The sequence below is a fragment of the Ursus arctos genome, unplaced genomic scaffold (assembly GCF_023065955.2).
Source record: "Ursus arctos isolate Adak ecotype North America unplaced genomic scaffold, UrsArc2.0 scaffold_15, whole genome shotgun sequence".
Taxonomy (NCBI): Eukaryota; Metazoa; Chordata; class Mammalia; order Carnivora; family Ursidae; genus Ursus; species Ursus arctos.
Genome location: NW_026622819.1, coordinates 35,478,507 through 35,501,255, shown reverse-complemented (window position 1 = coordinate 35,501,255; position 22,749 = coordinate 35,478,507). Strand labels below are relative to the sequence as shown.

The 22,749-nt window shown below is 39.0% G+C and overlaps 1 protein-coding gene across 2 annotated transcripts in view; it reads right to left on the bottom strand.

Annotated features, from left to right (window-relative positions):
- PARP8 (poly(ADP-ribose) polymerase family member 8) overlaps positions 1 to 22,749 on the bottom strand; it is a 174,405-nt gene that overhangs the window by 4,896 nt on the left and 146,760 nt on the right. For both annotated transcript variants that reach the window (XM_057312233.1, XM_026506934.4), the window contains 9 exons: positions 22,531 to 22,596; positions 19,924 to 19,991; positions 17,928 to 17,976; positions 16,705 to 16,817; positions 16,399 to 16,471; positions 14,873 to 14,942; positions 11,998 to 12,071; positions 10,787 to 10,856; positions 9,866 to 9,950 (listed from right to left, as the gene is read on the bottom strand). In XM_057312233.1, the coding sequence (XP_057168216.1) occupies positions 9,866 to 9,950; positions 10,787 to 10,856; positions 11,998 to 12,071; positions 14,873 to 14,942; positions 16,399 to 16,471; positions 16,705 to 16,817; positions 17,928 to 17,976; positions 19,924 to 19,991; positions 22,531 to 22,596 (668 nt within the window). The remainder of the gene's footprint in view (positions 1 to 9,865; positions 9,951 to 10,786; positions 10,857 to 11,997; positions 12,072 to 14,872; positions 14,943 to 16,398; positions 16,472 to 16,704; positions 16,818 to 17,927; positions 17,977 to 19,923; positions 19,992 to 22,530; positions 22,597 to 22,749) is intronic.

Below are 22,749 nucleotides of genomic sequence, written 5' to 3'. Positions count from 1 at the left end.
TCTTCGCCTGGCGGGCATTTCCCGCGGCAGCTGTTCTACGAAGCCCACCGTGAAAGAACACACCAGCTTCAGCTTCGGTTCCTTAGGTTCGAGCCTTGTGAGCCCCACTCCCACTTCGCTTTTTCGTTTATTTTCTGATCTGTGACACCCTTAGAAATTACTTCACGTTCTGCCGCTCTCCTTCGCCAGGCCTGCTTTCTCATTATTATTCCCCTGTGATCAGTGCAGCCTTTTTCCCTTTCCACTGGTGGCTCAGTGTAGTCTGACTCTAGAAGATGTTCTTATCTATGCTGGTACTTCACACAGCGTGTGCGCTAAGTTTCGCTAAACTACAGAAGTGGAAATGTAACATTAAAGGACAGTGACTACTAGTCTTAGAAAGAAAGAGTTGTGTTTTAGATAATTATTCATTGCCTCAAGTAAACTTCCTTGGGCAATAGGAAAGAATTTCCCAAGAATGAATTTTTTAACTTCCGTGATAAGATACAGAAGTCAAATAGGTGATGAATTCATTTTACTTTGTAAAAATGGCTTCAAGACAGAAGCTTTCGAGCAGTGGTAATTACTTCAAAATAGATAACCAGGGGTGGAAGCAGTCTCAAAGATTTATGCGCTCCACTGTCTTCTCACCACATAAAAATTCTCCTGAAACAGCACAATACAGGAAAATGGAATAGATGACATACAGCAATGAGAACTCGGGTCCTTACATAATCCACCGCTCAAACACCTAGTGATAACTGCATTTGTATCAAGTTTAAACTCTAAGGACTGACCCACGGTCGCCTATCAACTTGGTTAATTCTATCCATAGAAGTACGCACACAGGCACGCACGCATGCGCACACGTGTACGTAAAAGACAAAGGTGAAACGTTACCGAGAAGAAAATAAAGGGATATGCGGTACACGGCCCACATAATGATTTTCCCAGGAGATCGAACTGTAAGTGCTCTGTTAATTAAATGGAGAATGCTGAAGTAAAATGCTTTAAGCACTGTCCAAATCTAATTTGGTGCTTTGTGGCAAACTGTGTAAAAGTGACATTTTATTGGGCAAGTACAACATATTATACTGGTTTTGTGTACATCCTGGCTACCCCCTGGGACGAAGAGTAAACGAAGCCATCCATAACGCTGAGCCAAGGCTGGGGCGGGGGGGCAACCTGGCTTGCAGGCTCATCCCGAGGGACATAATGGAATTTACCAAGCCAATCTAGCTAGTTCCTCAAGGATTTGGATTTTGGAAAGCAAAAAGACACTGCCAAAAAGCGAATGGAGAGACAAAACCAGAGTGCCAGTTATGCACAGCAGTCTACACAGCTCTCTCCTTCTTTTCCTAATATGCGTTTATGTTTGGTCTGTCTCTGCGGCATCTGCGTCCTCTATAGACTGGGCACAAAGTAGAGTAAGATATTCTTGGCTTAACTGATACCCAGCCTACGTACTACCACCAGCTCTATTCCTTTCTATTAAGAGCTGACCTTTGAGATTTGTCTACAATACATTCTAACTGCTCGTGTTTTCCTCAAGCCACAGCAATCATTCTTCCGACCCTACCACTCTACTCAAACTCCGGACAATGGTTACCCATGGCCTCTTAGATGAGGCATTCATTTTTTACTTGCTACATCCCGCAGTATCTGATACAGTTGACTGCTCTTTTTCCTGAAGCTATACTACCTCCTCACTCCCTAGCTGGTCCTTTACTAATTCTCCGTTTCCTTCATTGCATCCTCTTCCCTGGCCTCCCATTCCAATGCTGGTTTTATCCACGATTCACTCTCAGTGTTTTCTCTTTTCATGAAATGCAAACTCTCAATTATTTCAGTCTCTCCCGCTGCTTTAATTATCACCCACATGCTGATTCCTAAACTATATCTCTAATCCTTACATCTTTCCCTAACTATAATTTTCCCCCAGAAATCACAAATCCAGTGTATTCAAAACTGAACTTAATTTTTCACCCCAAGACTGCTTTTTTAACTCTATCAAAATCTCAATTTGGAGTACCATCATCTACCCAGTCTCTCAACAAAAGAACTTCAGTCATTTTTGGCTCTTCCATGTGCCTAAATTCAATAAATCACCAAGTTATCTTGCTTCTGTTTTCCTAATTATTCCCAGTTGCATCTTCTCTCCATTTGATGCCATTACCTCTGTTTAGGGCTTCATTATCATTCGTCTAAATAAGTGATTTTCAAGTTGCAGGTTATGTACAATTAGTGGGTTCTGAAATTAACTTAGATTGTCGGGCTAGCATTTTTCGATGAAATTAGAATAGAATAGGACATAGAATACTGAGTGCACCACACAAAGTAAGCATTGTCTTTTCCAAAGTCACAATGTCAAACACATTTTCTTTTGGAGTGAGAAACACTGACCTAGATGATTGTAAGAACACTGTAACTGATCTCTTAGTCTCCACGCTTAGCCCCATCGTCCCTCCTAGAAGACTATTTTCTGCTCTGCTAAAGTGATACAAATGGCCTCCACTTCACTTGCAGGACAAAAGCCAATGGCACTGGCATGGCGCACCAGGGTCCTTCATAACCCAAACCTAAACTTCCTCTCCAATCTTGTCCCACTCCCCCAACACTCTATTTCCACCAAATGGAAGGGTTTGCTATCCCTAAATACTATGTGTTCATTGGTACCTGAAAAGCATTTGTAATTAATAGAGAGAAGATGAGACTCACACTGTTTAAATCAACAATAATAATTTAGGACAGAAAGATCCCGGGGCAAAAGCGAGTAGAGAGTAGAGAGCAAGGGTGAGAGATTGAGATGGAGATTGAAAGTATTAAGAAAAATGCATATCCTTCCATTGTTTATGAAGCCCACAAGGAAGCATAACAGTTGTGGGCTGGAAGGATAAAACTGGCCACAGGCATTCAGGTGTCTTAAACTATGAAGCATATATAATAATAAAGGAAAGACAAACTACCATTTGACTGGGTCAGATGGTTAGATATATGCATTACTGGTGAAATTACAAGAGGACATATAGATTACTCTGCAGCTATTTATTAGTATTACAGAGAAACACTCAATTGCTAATTTAACAGTGAAGTTCATTTATGTCCAGAAAGCAAAAGATGAAAAAAAAGAAATGGAGCAAGAATGGTATCAATAGGGAAATGATACACTTGACTGGGGTTTTCAGAAGAAGTAATAATGAAACCATCTAAAAGGAGACAAAAATTACTTAAGTTCCCAGGAGCACTAAAGGATTACTAAAATTTTAATAAAAAATAAGCCAATTTGCTTTAAAAGCAATGAGAAAGAAAATACAGAAAACAGAGAGAATTTAGCTGTCTGAAACTCTCTGGGTATGTTAGGAAATTTCCTGGATAAAAACTTTTGAACTCACTCACAAGTTCTATTCCCAAACTGAGGTAGCAGCTTTGTGACAGCTTTAAAGAATGGCACACGTCAATTTTTTTTTTGGACTCCCTGAAACTGGAACCCAGAAACGATAGCATTGTTTCTCATGGGCAATAGAGAGGTTAAAATTCACCGTGAACTGAATGATATCCAGCACTTCTCCAAAGTTCCTTAAGGTATCTGATGTTTTAAGAGTACTGTCTATGTCACTGCCCATGTACAATTTCTTCATTACGTTGGAACGTTCCAGTCTTTGTTGCTGCTCTCACGTACTACGTGTGAAGTGTTTCTGAGAACAGAGTTTGCATTTTACTAGGAAGATAACAGAGTTATGCAAATAACTGTAAGACAGGCAGCAAGGACGAGCGATTTTAGGATGAGCAAGGACGAGTAAAATTTAAAGACAGACATCCTGTCCTGACTGGGATGTCAGGAAAGACCCCGCGGAAAAGACCATATAGTTGAGCCTTCGGAGATCAGCTACGGTGGAGCTGGCGGGAAGGCTCACCATGTGGACTCACTGAGCAAAGGCACGGTAGTGGGAAAAATAATTCCAAGTTGTTTTTAAGAAACGCCTTGGATAATAATTTTATTCGATCAATGGTTTGTATGGGTCATTGAAGTAAGATAAAAAGGGCTCTATGTTGCAGAATATCATGTCTTTATTTGTTAAAAACTACCAGAGTGTAGGAACAAGATATAATCAAGACTCTGCTTTAGGAATGTTAATGTGATATAAATAGTATGATCTTCAGAAATTTTATACGCACAGAAATGTAGGCTATACACCAAAAGATTAACTGTAGCTAAATCCAAGAGGGGGTGTTATGGGTGACTTTCTTCTTTTTTGCTTACCTTTGATTTCAGTTTCTATACAATGAACGTGTATCACTAGTGTAATAATGTTAATGTTCAATAAATTTGGCATTGTACAAGATAGATTAGGGGCAATGATGAAATTCAAAGCCTGGAGAATAACTACTAATCTTTTGATGGACTCTGGGGCAAAGAATGATATATCCATGGAAATAAAGGTATTGAAAGGAGAAAACTGTATAAAGATAGACATGGGGGCTGATGACTATAGCGTCAAGTAAGAAGATATTAAAAACTACAGCTCAGGGTTGCAAGTGTCTTTGAGTAAAATTACTGCATAGATTGGGGGAAGCCAAGAACTTAACTCGGGGATTTAGCAATAATGGGTTTCGCTTTGTACATACGGATTTTAAGGTATGAGCAGACTTTTTGAGGGGAAATACCTAGAGAGCAGTGAAGTGTGGGCATTTCATTCATTCCCACTTCTCTGCCAAGCACTGTGCTGGGCACACAAAGACAAATGAGCCATACAGTCCCTGACCTCAAGATGCATGTCAAATAATGGAGAAGACCCTACCTAAGAAAGAATAACCCAATGATAAAAACAAGCCCACGACATCACACAGTAACACCAAGGAGTAGCACAATGGAGTCAAGGAACGTTTCTGGGAGGAGGGAAGGCAAACGCTAAAATTTAAAAGAGGAGTGGGAATTAGATAAATTAGTGGAGGGGAGAGAGGCAGAGAGAATCCCAAGTTTATCGGAGAAAGGAAAGGAATCATAGCATACAGTTTAGGTCGTGAAGCGCAACATCTAGAGGTAAGAAACTGTGGGCAATGAGAACTGGGGGCCGCGAGGCTGCGGGCTAGATCTCCTTGACCTCCAATGCAGTGGTGCTGAAGAAAGAACAAAGGGATGGGGAGTGAGTTGGCTCCCTTTGTAAAGGAGACTGGACTTCATCTTATGAGAAGCAAGCAGCTCCTAAAGAGTTCTAAGCGGGAGAGTGATGTGGCAGTTTAAATCTTGGAACGGGATCTGGGTTGCAGACAGAGAAATTGGATTTATTATAGGCTGGGGATAAAGCAAAGTTCCCGATCGTATCACCTTGATGTCATACAGCTTATGTCACACAGGTTCACTGAGCCATGACTGAATGGTTTGTCTTCCAACTTTATAAATAACTTGTCTGTCTCCTCACTATGTTCCCATTCAAACAGTGTGTGTTTGGGTGTTTGTTTGTTTGTTTTTTGCAAAATGATGAAAGTTATCTTTCTTTTCACTGAATGGCCATTATACAGTTCTTATTTTACAAATTTTTCTTGTATCTGCCTCTTTAGATGGATTTCAAACTTTGACCAAATGTAAAAACCATACATAATCCAAAATATTTTCCTTTTTAGCTTTGCTTTGTTCATTCATTAAGAATGTACTGACAAGCAACCGTGCATCAGATCCCAGGGGAGGTGCTGCAGGGCAGCAGGATAGTAAAAGAAAAGCAAGAGTAGGAGTCAGCCCTTTCGGACGTGACAGCCTCATGGAAAAGTCAGATACAATGAAAAAACTGCATTTTAAATGGAAGTGCTGCAGTGTGAGCTGCAGGAACACCGGGAAGAGAGATTAGTTTTGATTAGGAGCTTCCTGGAAGAAGTGGTATTTGAGCTAGACCTTAAAAGATAGATTTTGGATAAGAATTCCTGAAATTTATTTAGCACTGAGATCTGCCTGACTCAAGAACCTGAAAATACCCCATCTCTTTTCTGCAGAACTGTCTGATTTGATCCTTCCCATTCTTAAGTTTCTGAGCTTATTGGCAGGTCTTGAAAAATAGGAGAGGCTGTATGCCTTAAATTTATCTAATAGACAAAACATGGCAACAATTGATTTTGCAGACCTGCCTGCTCTAAATCAAAGAAACACCAACGTATTAAACAGGTAGGTAGGTTGTAATATCAAATAAGCAAGATATACATACCTAGCAGTTAACCTTTCCTTGCTCCAGAGAGTTGAGGAAGAAGACATATACTCTCACCATTTTCACTGTGGTGGGGGGTGGAGAGGGTGGGTAGCCTGGGGGAGCCCATGGCACATGACACACCTACTCTCTTAACGTGCCAAATTATCAACTACCTTCTCTTTGATTTTATTATTTAATCCTATTTATGGAAAATAGCCAATAGTAAGTCTTCCTCTCTTGCTCTAAAATTCCCCGTTCACTGTGAAATAAACACTTTTCTTGACTATGACTAGAGCACAGTATGTCCATTTGGTTTTTGCATCTCCTGCTTAAGCCCAGCTTCCAGACCTTTTTAAAAACTGTTGCCTTATTTCTGTATATTGGCCTTAATGCCTTTGTACACACGTGTCTCAAGGCCAATAATGAAATCAAACTTTATCAATAATCCCTAGAATTGGCTAAAATGTGTTTATAACATCTGAATTATTACATTTTGCCTGAACCATTAAAATTTGATTGTTTATTCATTTTGAAATTATCCAACAAAATTTTTCAAACTCATTCTTTTTTTTCTAAGTGATCTCTTCCTTTAAATTTTACTTTCAATTTTTTTTGATATAGTAGTCTGTTCCCTAAAATATCCCCCCAATTCTTCTCTCATTCTGTGTTGTTTACTTGTTGGCAAGACTATGATTAGGATATTAAACAACTGTTTTATTATCTCCATTGTAGAAATCAGATTAGCATGGAAATTATTTTGATTTTTTGTAGTTTCACTTAATAATAAATCAAAAAAGGAAGCCACAGTAATTTATATCCTAGTCTTCAGGCTGTACGTCTAACATAAGGAATTAGATGATGTTAATTTAAAAAACCAGAATAAAATGAGAATAAGAAAATGAGATTTTCTGTCTGATAACAGTATATTTGTGATAACTCACTTCTTCCTCATCAATTTATCTTTTTCTAGATGTTATCACTCACTGGGGAGGCACATCACTCATAGAACTCTGTGATTATATATTTTATAAAGAAGCTGATGTTGTAATTAGAATGTACATTAATTAGTGAATGGATTCTGCTTCTGATGTGTTTGAATCTTATCAATTTTCCTTAATTAGTCCCTTCTCTCCTGAGGGTGCAGAAAAGGATGAAATCTCATCTATATTTATAAAGAAATGAAAATCATTATCTTAATAGATTTTTTTTCTTTACACTATTTGGGAAGTAAGTATACTGGAAGAATTTATTCTCTTTTCTTCAGATGGTCTTTCCTCATTTTTTTCTAATAAATACAGAAATCCATTGCTCCAGACACACACGTGACACATACATCCCTACAGGTTTATTTTACATATAATTTATGTAAAATCTCAAAAAATAACACTAGAATGCTTACTGCCTAAAATTGTTTATTTAGCTTAATAAATTTGAATTTTAGCAAAATACTAAGAGGAGTAAATTAACTGATTAACATCAGGCTAAGGAAAGGATTTTGGAGTTACTTTTCCATCTAAATCATAAGGTCACACAATCAAACAACTTTGTGATTGGATGTGTCTTTTGGAAGGCCAATCTTCTAACAGAGAATAATAGTCCTGATGGTCAAGAAAGAAGAGGGGGGTAAAATTTAATGAGTGCCTTTCTTCTTCTTTTTTTTTTTTTTAAGATTTTTAAATTTTTTTATTTGAGAGTGTGAGAGCACAGAGGGAGAGGGAGAGGGAAAAGCAGACTTCCCGCTGAGCAGGGAGCCCGATGCAGGGCTCGATCCCAGGACCCTGAGATCATGACCTGAGCCGAAGGCAAACGCTTAAGCAACTGAGCCACCCAGGCACTCCTAGTGAGTGCCTTTCAATGAAGACCTGTGCTGTGCTAACTTTGTCCTCATAATAATCTTAAAATTGCATGCAGATAGCTTCGCTAGGAACCTCCAGACCCACATGGCATCCTTCTCTACCTTGCATTCTGACCCAGGAGACTGAGATGTATGAACTCTGTCAGTTAGCTCGCTTGCCCTCTACTTTCTGGCAGGGTTTGACCAATAGGGAGTCCCAGCAGGACACTGGCAGGGGGGCAAAGTTCAGGTTTCCCTTGGGTCCAGGCCCATAAGGGCAGGTTGGACTACGTAAGGCCCTCAACTGAAGGCTCCGGCTCCTTTCAAAGCTGCTGAACTAGAAAGGGTTCTCCCACTGGGTTCTGGGAACTGTTTCTGGTCCTCGTCCTTTTGGCCCTGGGGATGTAGAACACCTCGGTGTTACTAGATCCGGGTTACTACTCTAGACCATGGTGCCCCTATAAACCACACCTTTTTAAGCAATCTACTTGTGGGTGATAGAAATTTCGGTATTTCTCATGGGCTACAGGTTTCCGGTTGGGATTCTGCCTGGTAAGGTAGACCTATCTTGTTATCTACTGATAAAGCTCAGAGCGGTCACGCAGCGTGGCTAAGGTCACCTAACTGGTGAGCCTGGACACAAACTGTCTTACCAAAGCAGGCTCTGTCCACCTTACTCCTGGCTGCCTGGCCATGAAGAAAGAATCTACAGATACATATATGTGTCACAATATATAATGTATGTATTAATACGTATCAAAAATACAGAAGATGCATGAATGCATAATACATAAATCAGTATCATAAGAAAGTCACAGTTTTCATACTATCCCAAAGAAAACCAGACAGTTCATAAAATTTGCATTGTGAACAGTTTGTCAATAAGCTAACAGATGACACGCTGCAGGCCCAGCATGCTGCAGCTAACACTATATACTGAAGCAATCTTGAGGCAGTCATTTTGACATGGCCTATAAAACAAGCCAGTGCTTTTTTCCATCTTCTCTTTAGAAGACGACATAAAAGTACAGAACAGATACACTCTGTTCTTCCCTGAGGTCCTTCCTGAGATAGGACTATGGATGAGGAAGGAACAGGCAGGGAAAGGGTTGGGAGTCAAGCAAGAGTGGGTGAAAATGAGACGAGTCTACTGTGCTCATTTTAGAGATGAAAAATAATGTTATTATATTTTCATGCAGGTCTTACGATATAGCTGTGTCAAAAAATCCAGATCAATATGCCCTGCATTGCCAGCCTATGTTACATGAAATGCAGATCATCAACTTTTTAAAAAAAAAATTATTTATTTATTTGAGAGAGATAGCGCACACACAAGGTAGGGGGCAGAGGGGCAGGGAGAAGCAGACTCCCTGCTGAACAGCTAGCCCGATGCGGGGCTCGATCCCAGGACCCTGGGATCATGACCTGAGCTGAAGGCAGACACTTAACCGACTGAGCCACCCAGGCGCCCCAGATCATCAACCTTTTATAGGGACAGGACATTCTCATTGTTGTTTTCTTCATTCCTACTTATGCTACTTTTTAAATCCATAAATAATTAAAGATATATATGTATGTGTACATATGTGTTTATATGTTACATCTGTCTGTATGTGTATGTCTATCTACATATATATATATGCACACACAGATCGTTAAAGAGGCAGAATGTTTTTCTTCAGTTCTTCTAAGTCAACAGCATTTACACATCACTCTGTTTTTTACAGTTCATTAAAATAAAATAGAAACATTTGGATGATGAGAAAATACCTGTCTGTTACCTACTAGCCACTAAAGCGACCAAATAATAATGTGGTCACTACTATCTCATTCATGGGGAAGACAGTAACATACAAATTTGAACCTTTACACTTACACAAAAAAGAATCGTGTGCAGACATGATCAGTATTTGGGACGACCCATATCTCTCCATGTTTGTGCAGGTCAGGTGAGGTGATCACTGTTAAGTGGGAAGATAAAATTAAAGAATGATTTTACTCTAAGTTACTATAGCCCTCCTCTTATGGATACACATGAACAAACTAACACATGAAAAATGTTTAACCTTATAAGCTATCAAAAGTGTCAGTAAAAACAATGAAATGTCACATGATAATTTTATGTTTCAAACTCCATCAGTGTAACAACAGGAAGGGAATCACTTGTATATTATCAAAAGCAAATGGCCCCGACTTGGAGACCATGCAGAAAGCAACTTCGTGTCCTATATTAACTATAAAGGGTTGAAGACTTAAAAGCAGTTAATGGAGGCTACTGAAACTCCCAGCACCAGCTTTTTTAGTCAAGGTCAGATTTTTATAGCAAGAACAAAGAAAAGTATGGGATCTTGCAAATCACCTATCAATTTGCCTATCCCAAGTTCGGAACAGAGGAATAATTTCAGTGTAGAGGCAGAAAGACCTTTTGGTTTCTCTTCTTAGTGCTTGGTTCATTCTTCACATTTTTCACGGTATTACACATCAAAAACTAACTTAAAGAGGAAGGTGGCATATTCACAAAAGAGATTAGCAATACTTGATCAGAAAAATATAATTACCATCCTGAGATATCTGCCAAGAATAAAATACAGCACTGTCTGAATTCTTGCCAATTCTGCTTCGTTTTTCACCTTTACGATCTCTATTGTACCTGTTTTCCATCTGTGCCCTTAGAGAAGGTCACTAGGAATAATGCTTTCACTAGCCCATTTCGAGCATTCTGGAAATATAGTTATTTTCTTAAACACAGATAACATAGAGAATTAACGTTATGAGGTTTGTAAAACTTTCAACTTACCTTCACATAAGGCTATGCATTTTAAGTTACGGCTTTGCAGGAATTGGGACTGCTGTCCTTTTTTCTGTGACTAAATTCCAAAAGAATTTAAAAGTCAGAGTGAAAATAGGGCAGTTGCTCAAGTGAGAAAAGAACTCATCATCATTAAAAAATAATAGCCACTAAGATAGCTTCAGATTAAAAAAAAAGGCCTATCTAGACTAGCAGTAATATCCTTGCTTTCTTAATGTCAAGCTATATTTGTTGTATCATTTAATTTCTGTACATAATCATTATTAAATCACTCTCAAGATAAGTGAACTAAAAATGCTCAATTAAAGTTTAACAGCCTCACATCATAGAATTAGAACTCAAATTTATTTTTACTGGAAGCCTGGCATCCTCATTTCAAGGGAAACAAAATTAATATTGCATGATCTTTCCAAACACTACAATCAGTTATTCCAGATCACCTAACATACCCAAAACCAACCCATGTTTACAGCACCATTAACTAAGCTCCAGAGGTTTCAGGAAAAATCTCATGGAGAATATCTGTAGTTTTGTTTTTGTTATCTAGGCTAGTTATACTTTTTTCCCCCCAATTTAAAATCACATTCTTCCTTAAGTAGATTTCTCATTTGTCCACAATGGTTGTTTCCACTGAAACAATAAAGGATTTGTGCTTGTCCTTTTCTCTGTCTGGAATGTTCTTTCTCCCATATGGCTCATGCACTCACGGCCTATAGGTATCGACACAATAACCTGGGATGGAGCATCCTTTCCTGGCCACCCCAGGCAACACTCATTCTGGTCCCACCTTCCATCCCACCGTATTCAATAGCGCTTTTCCCTGATTCTCCTCCACTTCTCTCCACCATCTAGCATTCTTTCTCGCTAAACATACATTTAATTTATCCACAGCCACTCAATAGAATGTAGGCTCCCCCAGGAATTCTCTATTGTTTTTGGTTCTATTTTGGATTGTCACTACAGCCCAATGCCCAGGAATCTCTAACATTATAGCAGGAGCTGAATAAATACTTGCTGAATATTTACTGACTAAAGGCGTTTTGATTTTTACATTTTAGGGTCGGTTTTACGCCTTTGTGAGGAGTGGCCGTTTAAACTAATTTTGCGGACTTAAAAAGCCTGAGTGCTTGTTGAAGCCCTGCTGGCTAGTGAAGCTCGAGCTCACTCAGCACATGCGGCCCCTCGAGTCGCTACAACACCTGGGATGTGCTGCTGCTTTTACTGCTGGATGCCGGCTCATCTTTGGCTGTCACCTTCTGCTTCTTGTTCATCCCTGAAAAACACCAGCAAAATAATAATTTAGGGACAAAGCTGGGTGATACCCCTCAAATTACAATCCACTGGCACTGCAAAGTTCCACTGGAGGCAAAGACATCACTGCATCAGGCCACAGACGACCACAGCAGCTGCTGTGACCTGGCGTGGAAAGTCAGTGGGGTGGGGGAAGTAAGGATAGTGTTAGAACGTAGCATGTAGACAATCCAGCTTGGTTTTCTCTGTACTGAAAACAGGGATAGGAAATTCTCTTGCACAAAAGTGACATATTTAGAAAATTCTTAAAACTTGGTTTTAAAAGGCTGGTAGAGCTTAAACTTCCATTCTTACCATCTGGTCAGCAGAAGGAGAAGGCAAGGAGTGGGAAACATGAACAAGGTCAGAAAAATACATTTATACTGAAACTAACTTCATGAATTGATGATCTATATTTAATTCTGTGTAGAATTTACTGTATCATCTAATAAAGAAAAATTATGCAAGTTCTTTTGTCTATGATACAAGTTTTAGCTTACTCTGTTAATGCCATGACTTTTTACTGTGACAGATTTTAGACAGAACAGAACTAAGAGTCATAGCTGTTTTAGGATAGATATTTTTCTATGCTTTATTTGGAAATGCCCATCTACTGTCCAGAAATTGAGATGTATGTTCATTTTTTTGTTGTTGCTGTTTCAGTAAAGGCTTGATGAGAATGAATACATTGCAAATGGTATGAATGTAACTCTTTCCTAGTGAGAAATCTATCCCCCAGAGATGCAGAGGTGGAGAAGGTCAAGCTGAGGTACAAGGCCTAGGGTTTCAGACGTGCGCTTCTGGGAGAAAGGCAGAGGCTGTTATCCTCAGAGGCACTGTCCTGCTCTCCACCCCTCCACTTGCAAAGGCAGAGGCTGTTATCCTCAGAGGCACTGTCCTGCTCTCCACCCCTCCACTTGCAAAGGCAGAGGCTGTTATCCTCAGAGGCACTGTCCTGCTCTCCACCCCCTCCACTTGCAGCCTGAAAGCCAACGACAAAGCTACTTCACGGTACTTGATGACTTAGTATGTGTTTCCTTATCAATGCTGAGGATGTATTTTCTTAAATTGGTTTTATTTTAGTTTTTTATTGTGTTACGTTTTAATGAGATTCAGAATCTGATTTATGCTGATTTTAATTTGTTTTCTCCTTTGAATTACATTATTCTACTTCCTGTATTATTTTATTCTTGCTGGTGTTTTTTTTTTCTCTCTCTTTTTTTTAAGATTTTGTATATTTATTTGTCAGAAAGAGAGCACAAGCAGGGGGAGCAGCAGGCAGAGCAGGCAGAGGGAGAAGCAGGCTTCCAGCTGAGCAGGGAGCCCGATGTGGACTCGATGCCAGGACCTGGCTGGGATCATGACCTGAGCCAAAGGCAGATGTGTAACCGACTGAGCCACCCAGATATCCCTGGTGTTTATTTTCTTAGTGTTATTTTGGCATATTGTATTTTCAAAGATCGTTGCAACAATATTTCTCAAGCCATAGGCTTTTCTACAATGTGACTTTGTCACTCTTTCCTTCAGGGACCAGGATGGAGTCTAGGAGCTTAATTCCCCACCCTCAAAGATGCACGGGCTTGTGACCGCTCTGACCAACATATGTGGGAAGTGCCACCATGTGACTTCTGAGGCTGGGTCAAAAAAGGCCTACAAAGTCCACCTGGTGCTCTGAGGACATGTGTTCTGGAAAAGGTTGGAGTGGAACGCTGAGACACAACTTGCTGTGGTTGAAAGAGCATGCACTTAGCAAAGGAATTAGATGGGTCTGGTGAACATTTATCTGGTGATATGACATTACATCACCAGGTAAGCATCTTAGGCATCTTCAGACTTACTAACCAGGCACCACCTGAATGACATCTCCTGAAGTCCTATAACTGCACAGACACACGAGCACACAAGCAAAACCAGCTACATATGCAGGTGTACGAATGTGAAAACATTTACAAGTCTGAAGGGAAAGGCAGAGAACACTGAGATTTGGGGGAAAGGAGAAAAAAATTTCACTTGTTACTTTATACAATTCTACGTAGTTTCAATTTCCTTCTTTTTTTCAATTTCTTTATAGTGAGCATAATTACTTTATGTTTAAATACATTAAGTTATTGCTCTAAAAAAAACCACACACATGCACCAATTGTTGCAACATATTCCCCCAAATTTAAAAGTGCCAAGAAATCACCCTGAATTTCACCACTTGAGGATAAGGAATGCTAATAATTTTGTGATCACTCTTTCCATATGTTGAATTTACCAGGCTCCCCTCCAGCTCATGCTTTCAATTTTTTCCTGAATGATTTTTTCATATAATTTCACCAAACAAGAAGATGTCAATAAGTAGGATGATTTTGAGGGTGTTCTTCTAATCCTAAATTCTCCGTAATGTTCAAAGTGTCTTTATACGATATATAATAATCCAAAGATAAGAAGTTGGCCTGATACAGAACTACATCCCGGGACAGTGAATTACTACAGATGAATAAATAGTCCGTGTTCCACAGAACGCTTCGCACATCCTGCATCCTCAATAGCTACTTGTGGAGGGAATCAATGTACAAACTACTGAACAAAATGGAAATTAAGTTTGAAACTGAAAAAAAACACATATTCCACTTATATACCAGGGTAAGTATTATAAATTCATCCTGACATGTGAGCTTTGTTTTCGCTTCCGACTTGAATCAAATGAATTAAATGCAAATATATCAAATAAGCTTCTGTCACTTGATACACAATCAAAAAATCAAAACCTCACACACTTGAGGTTAGAAATGAGCTTACCTGAGTAACCAAAAGATATGCTTGACATTGGACTAAGATAGATTCCACTCCCATACATTGCACCGTGGAGCTAAAAGGGGAAGAGGTGGGAGAGAAAGTGGACAGTCAGTGCTTTCAGAGGTTAATGTTCTACAAAAGAAAGGAATCAGTCTTATGTTGGGAGGATCAACTCTTAGAAAACAATAAGGCTCTTTCCTAAGGTCTAATGTGAAAATAGTACTACTAATATCCTTGTCTTCTACATTTAGTGAGTTGACAGAAGAAAAGTGAAAGCCAGAGAAAAAATCCTTGATAAAGTTTTTCCACCCAACCTATGACAAAGACAGTCACTTATTCTCAAGCACTATCATAGGATTTTACGTTAATGACTCCAAAATATTGAAAACAGAACAGGCTGAATTATGCACGACAGAGTTTTGATTAGGACGCACACGCTAGTGTATCGACAAAGTAGCCTATTTCGATTTTCATGATACAACACTGTCATCCCATTCTTACCTCCTCTAAACTTTCAGGTTAACAGCTTCATTAATGGAAACTCTTTCGACTGGTCTAAGAAACTACTCAAAACAATTAAAATTCTCTCTCATTATTTCTATGTTCGAGGGCCCTTGAACCCTATTTAGTATGAACTGAATACTAATTCAGTGTGTGTTTATGGACATTTACATTTAACTGTATCCCCATCTCAACTGTCATCCGAGTGTGAGATCCAGCACAGGTGACGGGATCGAGCATCTCATTTTCTGACCTCTTTCCACTGTCAGATGAAAATCAGCTGAATGAGAGCGAAGTGGGGTGCTGGAAGTGACGGGCATAAAGATGAGTGCTATATCCATGCCATCCCGCTAACTCCCAGCGCTGCCCCGGAGACCGGGAAGCAAGCAGCAGATGGCTCTTTGGTGTCCAATCTCCCCCTTGCTGATTCTTAGCCCTACCTTTCCTTCTTTTTTTTTTTTTTTTTTTTTTTTAAGATTTTATTTATTTATTTATTTGACAGAGATAGAGACAGCCAGCGAGAGAGGGAACACAAGCAGGGAGAGTGGGAGAGGAAGAAGCAGGCTCATAGTGGAGGAGCCTGATGTGGGACTCGATCCCATAATGCCGGGATCACGCCCTGAGCCGAAGGCAGACGCTTAACCGCTGTGCCACCCAGGCGCCCCCACTACCTTTCCTTCTCCTAAAGTGTCCACTGGGGCAGTGCTCAAGAAATCTGTGTTGAATTAGCAGACAGAATGCTTCTACGGTTTTACTTTCTGCATGATAATTTTCTTCTACTGAAGTTCAAAGTGATTTTACTGTTTTCTCATAGGGAATTCAATTTTTCTTTTCATCCCCATATGGTGCATCGGTCAATTCCGCTTCATGTATTTTATGAACATTACTTATGCCTTTTAGAAATTCTATGTAGTTTTTAAAGCCCACTTGCTTTCCCTTTTTCACATAACAAAAAAAGCACCAGGATTGCTTACTGAACTCTAACACTAAAGAATATATGGTCTTGTTAAAGCATTCAGAAAATTTACCTGCAGTCTAGTATTAGAAGCAACAACCAGACCATTCCTCAGGATAGAGTGCCAGTTTTCAATGTGTGAGCCACTAAAGCACAGAGGAGGGGAAGAACAAAGTAAAACCAAACATTAATAATCTTCTAAAGTGGCCACAATGGAAACAGTCATGTCCCTTCTGAAAATCTTCAATTTCCAAGTCAAGTATCAGGCAGTGGACTATTCAGGACTAATAGCCAACTACTAAAAGAATGTTTTCCTCCCCACATGTTTCTGGGAGACCGAGGTGAAGACATATCCCCATCAAAAGGAAGCCATACTCACTGAAATGCAAAGGTGCTTCCAAAGAGTTTTTTAGCAGCTCTAAAATTAGATTCTTTGGCTGGTGGACTGCTGAGAAGAAGGAATTGATGTGGAGTATGCATAAACTTCAGTTGCTGCCATTTAAAATAATGACAAATGAAAACATGTCAAAATTAACATATAATCAGACTGAGGACAATTTCAAAATTTTCTGGTTTAAGAATTATCGCAATTCAAGCCATACTAACTTACATTAATAGGACCATTCATTAAAAAAAACCCTGCATAAATGATAAATCATATGGAGTTGCTGATATGAAGGGCAATTTTTTAGGCTAATGGAAAAGGAATAGGAGACAGACAATCCAAAGTCATTTATATTTAGCTTTGGAATACACTCTGTAATCAGGTCCAAGCAGATCTGCCTTCCTAATTATGGTTCTTTTTAAGACTTTTATTATTGAATTCCCTAAGTATACACTAGCTATTCAACCGGGGAAATATCTGAGTTTGCTAAAAGGAAAAGAAAAGTTAGTTCAAGATTTTAAAATTGCAAAAATTATCATCATCATGCTTTATTTACATACATTTATAAACTTGTAAATTGCCTACATTCAAACATAGTTTCCCTCTTTGTTCATGGAAAAAAATTAAAACAGAATCTTTTGAATTAGTTGCTTGATGAAATTTTCTAATTGCTGCCCTTTCACTTAGGAATATACTTATATAGGGGTACAACATAAAGGGAATCTCGCAGTTTAGAGATTCACAGACAGGAGAGCTGACATTTTGGATACTGCTCCTCTTTGGTTTCGATCAGAACTGAAATCAGAGTCCATTAGCTTTTTCCTTTATTTTATAAGCGTATTAAGCCCATAAGGCAATATCTTCTCTGCTATGGAAAAGTGGAGCTGTGCCGACAAGAAACTGACAATGATAAAAAGCACATTACCTTTTTCTGGTCAGTCTCCAGATTCTTCCTATCACTTGTAGAATAACAGAATGATTTCCTATCGAGCCTTTTACTTACTTAAAAGTTCAGGGCAGCAGTCTGAATTTGAATGTGATTTCTTGGGAAAACTTGGAGCTGGTGCACATAACAGGAATTTCGAACTAAAGAATTAGGCCTACCCTGAGATTACTTCAATTTCCTGGAGAGGCTGCCTAAAAATCACAGGGGTCACTTTTCCCAACTAGTTAGGACTCTGCCCATTTCCGTATGTATATGTGAAAAAACAACTTACCCTGTTAACCGGCAGTTTCACAATATGTGACCTATTACTTGAAATAACCCTGAAATTAATTAAAATAATCCATCAGTCACAAATATATGCCAAATATATTTAACGTTTTTTTCCCTTAGTTGGCAAGTGATTGGAACTTATGTTTGCTGTGACATGAACTAAATTGAGTAATCATCTTACTTAATTACATCACTTTGCTTTGGTTCCTGAAACAATTTAAAGAGCTTATGTAACAAAAAAAGATAATATTTTAATCTGAGAACGAAGAAGTAGTTCTTTAAAACCTAAGAGATAATGATTTTTAATAATTACAACCTCAGATATCAGCAAAATGAACATTTCTTTCTTTCTTTCTTTCTTTTTTTTTTTTAAGATTTTATTTATTTATGTGACAGAGAGACAGCCAGCAAGAGAGGGAACACAGCAGGGGAGTGGGAGAGGAAGAAACAGGTTCCCAGCGGAGGAGCCCGATGTGGGGGACTCGTTCCCAGAACGCCGGGATCACGCCCTGAGCCAAAGGCAGACGCTTAAGGACTGCGCTACCCAGGCGCCCCCAAAATGAACATTTCTAAACATACTTTCAAAAGATGATCATCGAGACGCAAAGCTGATTCATACATCTGCTTCCTTGGCTCTTCCCTACGCTGTCTAATTAAGAATGAGTTTCTGTGAAGATCTTTTTCTTTCTTTAAATATTGGAGGACCTTTGTGCTGATACATACGGTGGGTTATACACAAACTGTTATTCGCCATGTTTAGACACTGAGGTTAAAAAAATTACATTCAGGTATCTGAAAGAACTAATTATTTTTATGTTTTTCAGAACAGAAAATAATAACTAGGGAAAACTCTAAAAAAACATTTTGGTAGATTTTCTTCTCCTTGAAAGAAGAGTAACTAACAAGCTGAAGGAAATGATCACAAATAAATAAAAGTTAACAATCAGGCTGACTCAGGGGGAAAAAAAAAGAGATTAGATATCCGAGATTTTTACCTTCATTCTGAATATGACTTAATGTCAGAATGTAAAAAAATCACAATGAAAACTATGTGTTATTCTACTCAAACAGAATTTTAATAATAGATCATTACGGACACAAAGAAGGAAGACTTCCAAATCTAATTTTTAAAGTTTCATTAGACTAAATGTTTACTGGAAAATCCTAAGTGAAAGTTAAGTAACCAGAATCATTCTTTCTCCTTTGTCCATCTTTCCAGAATTTTTAAAAACTCCCTAGTTGTAGCTTAGAATAAATCTCATTGAGAGCAATCTCGTATAATGGTTACATTTGTATTAGGGCATTTATAGTCATGGGGGGAATTCCATTGTCTTGAAGTTTTCGGTGATTTCAAAGAGACCTGTGCATAAGCCCTTAGAGGTATGGGGAGTAGATATTATTGTTTTCATTTTGCAAGTGAGAAACCAGAGGGCAAAGGCTTTGGAGCACGTGTGGTAGGAGCGGCGTTCTCGACCTGCTCTTCTATTTTCAGTCAGCCTTCCTAGGATCCACGCTGGACTAAGGCTCTACCCCTCACCGGGCTCACATCATCTGCAGCCGTCAAACAAAGAGTTCATCAAATTTATCCTGTTCTTGTTAAGGAAGTGGACCATACACGACACACATTTTAGGAAGATTTTCAATAAGTGTTTGAAACTGAGTTTTGTCACTGAGTCCTCAGTTAACTAGAAAATTAAATGAACCAAAACGGCTTCACCATATAATCCAGCTAATCACATTTTTTTAAAAACTATAGCAAACTGCTGTCAAATACATTGTATATGTGTGTAGTGCACAGGACAGCATTTTCTTCCCCTTGTGATATACAAGTTTTAATTAAAGTGAGAGTCATTAAGGACTCTTTAAAATCACCAGGCCTCATAGGCTTGTAGAACTGTAGCATTGCAGGTCTTGTAAAATAGGCCTTTTTTTTCCCCTTAAAGCAGGCAGTAGAAAATGATGCTGTTTTCATTAAGAGGAAAACTAAAATTTTATACCATTGCAGTAGGGGATGAGCAAGGGGGTCTTGTTTATCCATCTGCTTCTTGATTTCCAGATACGGTGCCTGGAAAAAAAGTCATTATACTTCTTGATTTTTCTTAAAAATTCCTTTTTTCCTTTTTCATTTTTCCTTTATGCGAAAGGAAAATCAGGTTGAACAGGTATGTCTAATCTAGTCAAACCCGGAAGCTTTGTGGCTGTGACATGGTCACAGCAACAATTACCCTCGCTGTCCCCCCTACCCCCAACACGCACACAAGGTGATGTGAACTCTGAACTTCCATGTGGCACAATGGACGTGCCCAAACATTTTGCTCCAGGGGCTTCATCAAGCTTTAGCCTGGCTCCCACGCACTAGGCCACGTCTAAAGGTGATCCCAGGCCCCTTGTTGAGTCTCTGCTCAAGAAAACGCAATGCTGCCCAACTGTAAAAGTTACCTACCTTGTACCCACCCACACTGCTAACCTTCCGGTAATTCTCTCCTCATCCCCCTTCTGTAATTTCCTGGTACCCCAGAGCCCCCTATTTTCACTTCTCCATAGCCCCCTTTTGTTCCCTCTCTGCTCTCCCTTTGAAACCTCAGTCACTTTTGTCTTCCTTGGAGGTGACCTCGCTCACACTGCAAGTCACTCTTCCCCACTGCAGTCCTCGAATTAAATCTCTCTCGCCACCTTTAACAAGTGTCAGGCGCTGTTTCTCTTTGACGATGACTGTTTTTGACTTTTAACTAACATTAAAGCAAAACTTGTAAGAGCTACTACTCACGCTCATATCCGAAGGTACTGACTTAGGTGCAGAGCTTTACATGAGAAAACTGGACAAAATTTACATAAGAAGAGCCCTTCTTTTGAAAGTATTTAATGGAATTTACCCAGACAATTAACCTTTTCATAGAACCAAAGACGATCTGTCTGTGACAATTTACGTCTATCTACAGGGCAGTAGCTTCTAGAAAACAGGACAGTATAGTGTTATATTTATTTGGAGAGGTGTAAAGGATTTGACGCGATAAAACTTGACAGCATCCCTATGGAGTGCAAACTGGAAGGGGGTGCAGTGGTACTATTTACCATCTTGACAGTGAAGAAGCTAAGCCTCAAGCAATTAAGCAACTTGCCCAAGGTCACAGGCCGCATCGCTGATGAGCAAATTATACACCACATGCCTCTGACTTCCTAGGCTGACACTCAACCGTCTCCACTGTCTTCTATTAAAATAGCTTACGCATGACCCAGAATAAAGGAAGAAAATTTTGGCAGAGAGCTGATCCCAAAGTCAGAATTTTGTAGCTATTTTTATCCAAGAATGATCTGGGTCTAGGGTATAGTACAATAAATACCCTATTACCACCAAAGTCTTTGGTGACCAAAAAATGTTTACTTAACCTTGTGTAACCTAGTGCAATAAGTTCATTTTTCCCCCTAAGTGGAAATGTATTTTATTGTTTTCCTTTCCTTATACGAATAATATTTGTTTGAAAAGGAAATCAGGTAATACAGAAAAGTATGGGCACAGAAAAACAACTAGCAAGGATGATGGTTTTTAAGCAAATGATATAACTTGTGAATTAAAGATCTCTTCGTTTACCATTGTCTGACACACATTATTTGTTGGACAAATGGATGAATATTTGACTACAGGAATAAATAACTATCAAAAGACTCAGAACTCAAATCTGGAAATGTAAACATGTACTCTGGGAACACATTTTCAAATACAGTAGGCGTGATGGCAGGGGTGAAGGGAGGAGTGGCAGAGAAGCTTTCTGGGCCTCAAGACTAAAGGACTCCAATACTCTTTCCCCAAAGACAGGAATGACCCAGGGTAATACTCAGTATAAAACTCCAGGGTCTCTAGGGCAGTGCAAGCCTTGAAACCATCATATGCAAACCAAACCCATAATGTGTGTTGTTGGCAGTTATGGATTATTAATTTCTACTTATCATGATGAGTTTTAAGCCTCTCTCCAAATCTTTGGCAGCGGAAAGGCCTCGATAATTCAATAGCACGTGCTTTTCGAAGAACTGGACTATATAGCCCAGTGTATTAGACTTTCGTAATAAACCGCAATCCTTGCTCATCAAACCTCACCAAGACTCCCTAAAAGCTAAAAATATAAACTCATACTCTCGGGGAGGCTTGTGTCCCCCAAAGTTGTTTTGCGATTCTATGTTCTATCTAAAATATTTATGTACAATTTACATTTGTGAGAATACGTTTTATTTTGACATTAAAACAATGTGTTAAAATAAAATACTACCATTAATTAAAATGGACAGTCTAGGAAGATGGTACCAGATTTCACCTTTGCTTTAAGATATTCCGATACACGTCCATATACTCCAACTGTTGCAGAGAACATTAGGATTATAATCATGCAATTACCCTCCAAAAGTCACAGTGGTAGCCCACCAATACACTGATGTAATTTAATTAAAACATCCTAGTACAACACAATTTTAATTTTTAAAGTACTTTAATTATACTCCCATCTAATAGAAAAATCTACATTTCACTACGCAGCCAGTACTCTGACATTTTAAAAATATGATTTTACTCAAGCACAACTGAACTGTATAAGACCACAAGATGATATACTTACTTGTGTCATTTCTCTAATAGAAGTTATGCTATCCAGTGCTTTCATTACTCGATCATAGTTTTTCTTCTGTTTGAATGGAAAAAAAAATAGTATTCACTGAAAGCCTCTGCAATTCTATGTATTACCAGAGAAACGTTATTTCTGTACGTGGATTTTCCATCAGAGTCGGTTTGAAAGCAGTGACTGTGTTGTGTACATAAAAGGGAAGGATTTAATAAG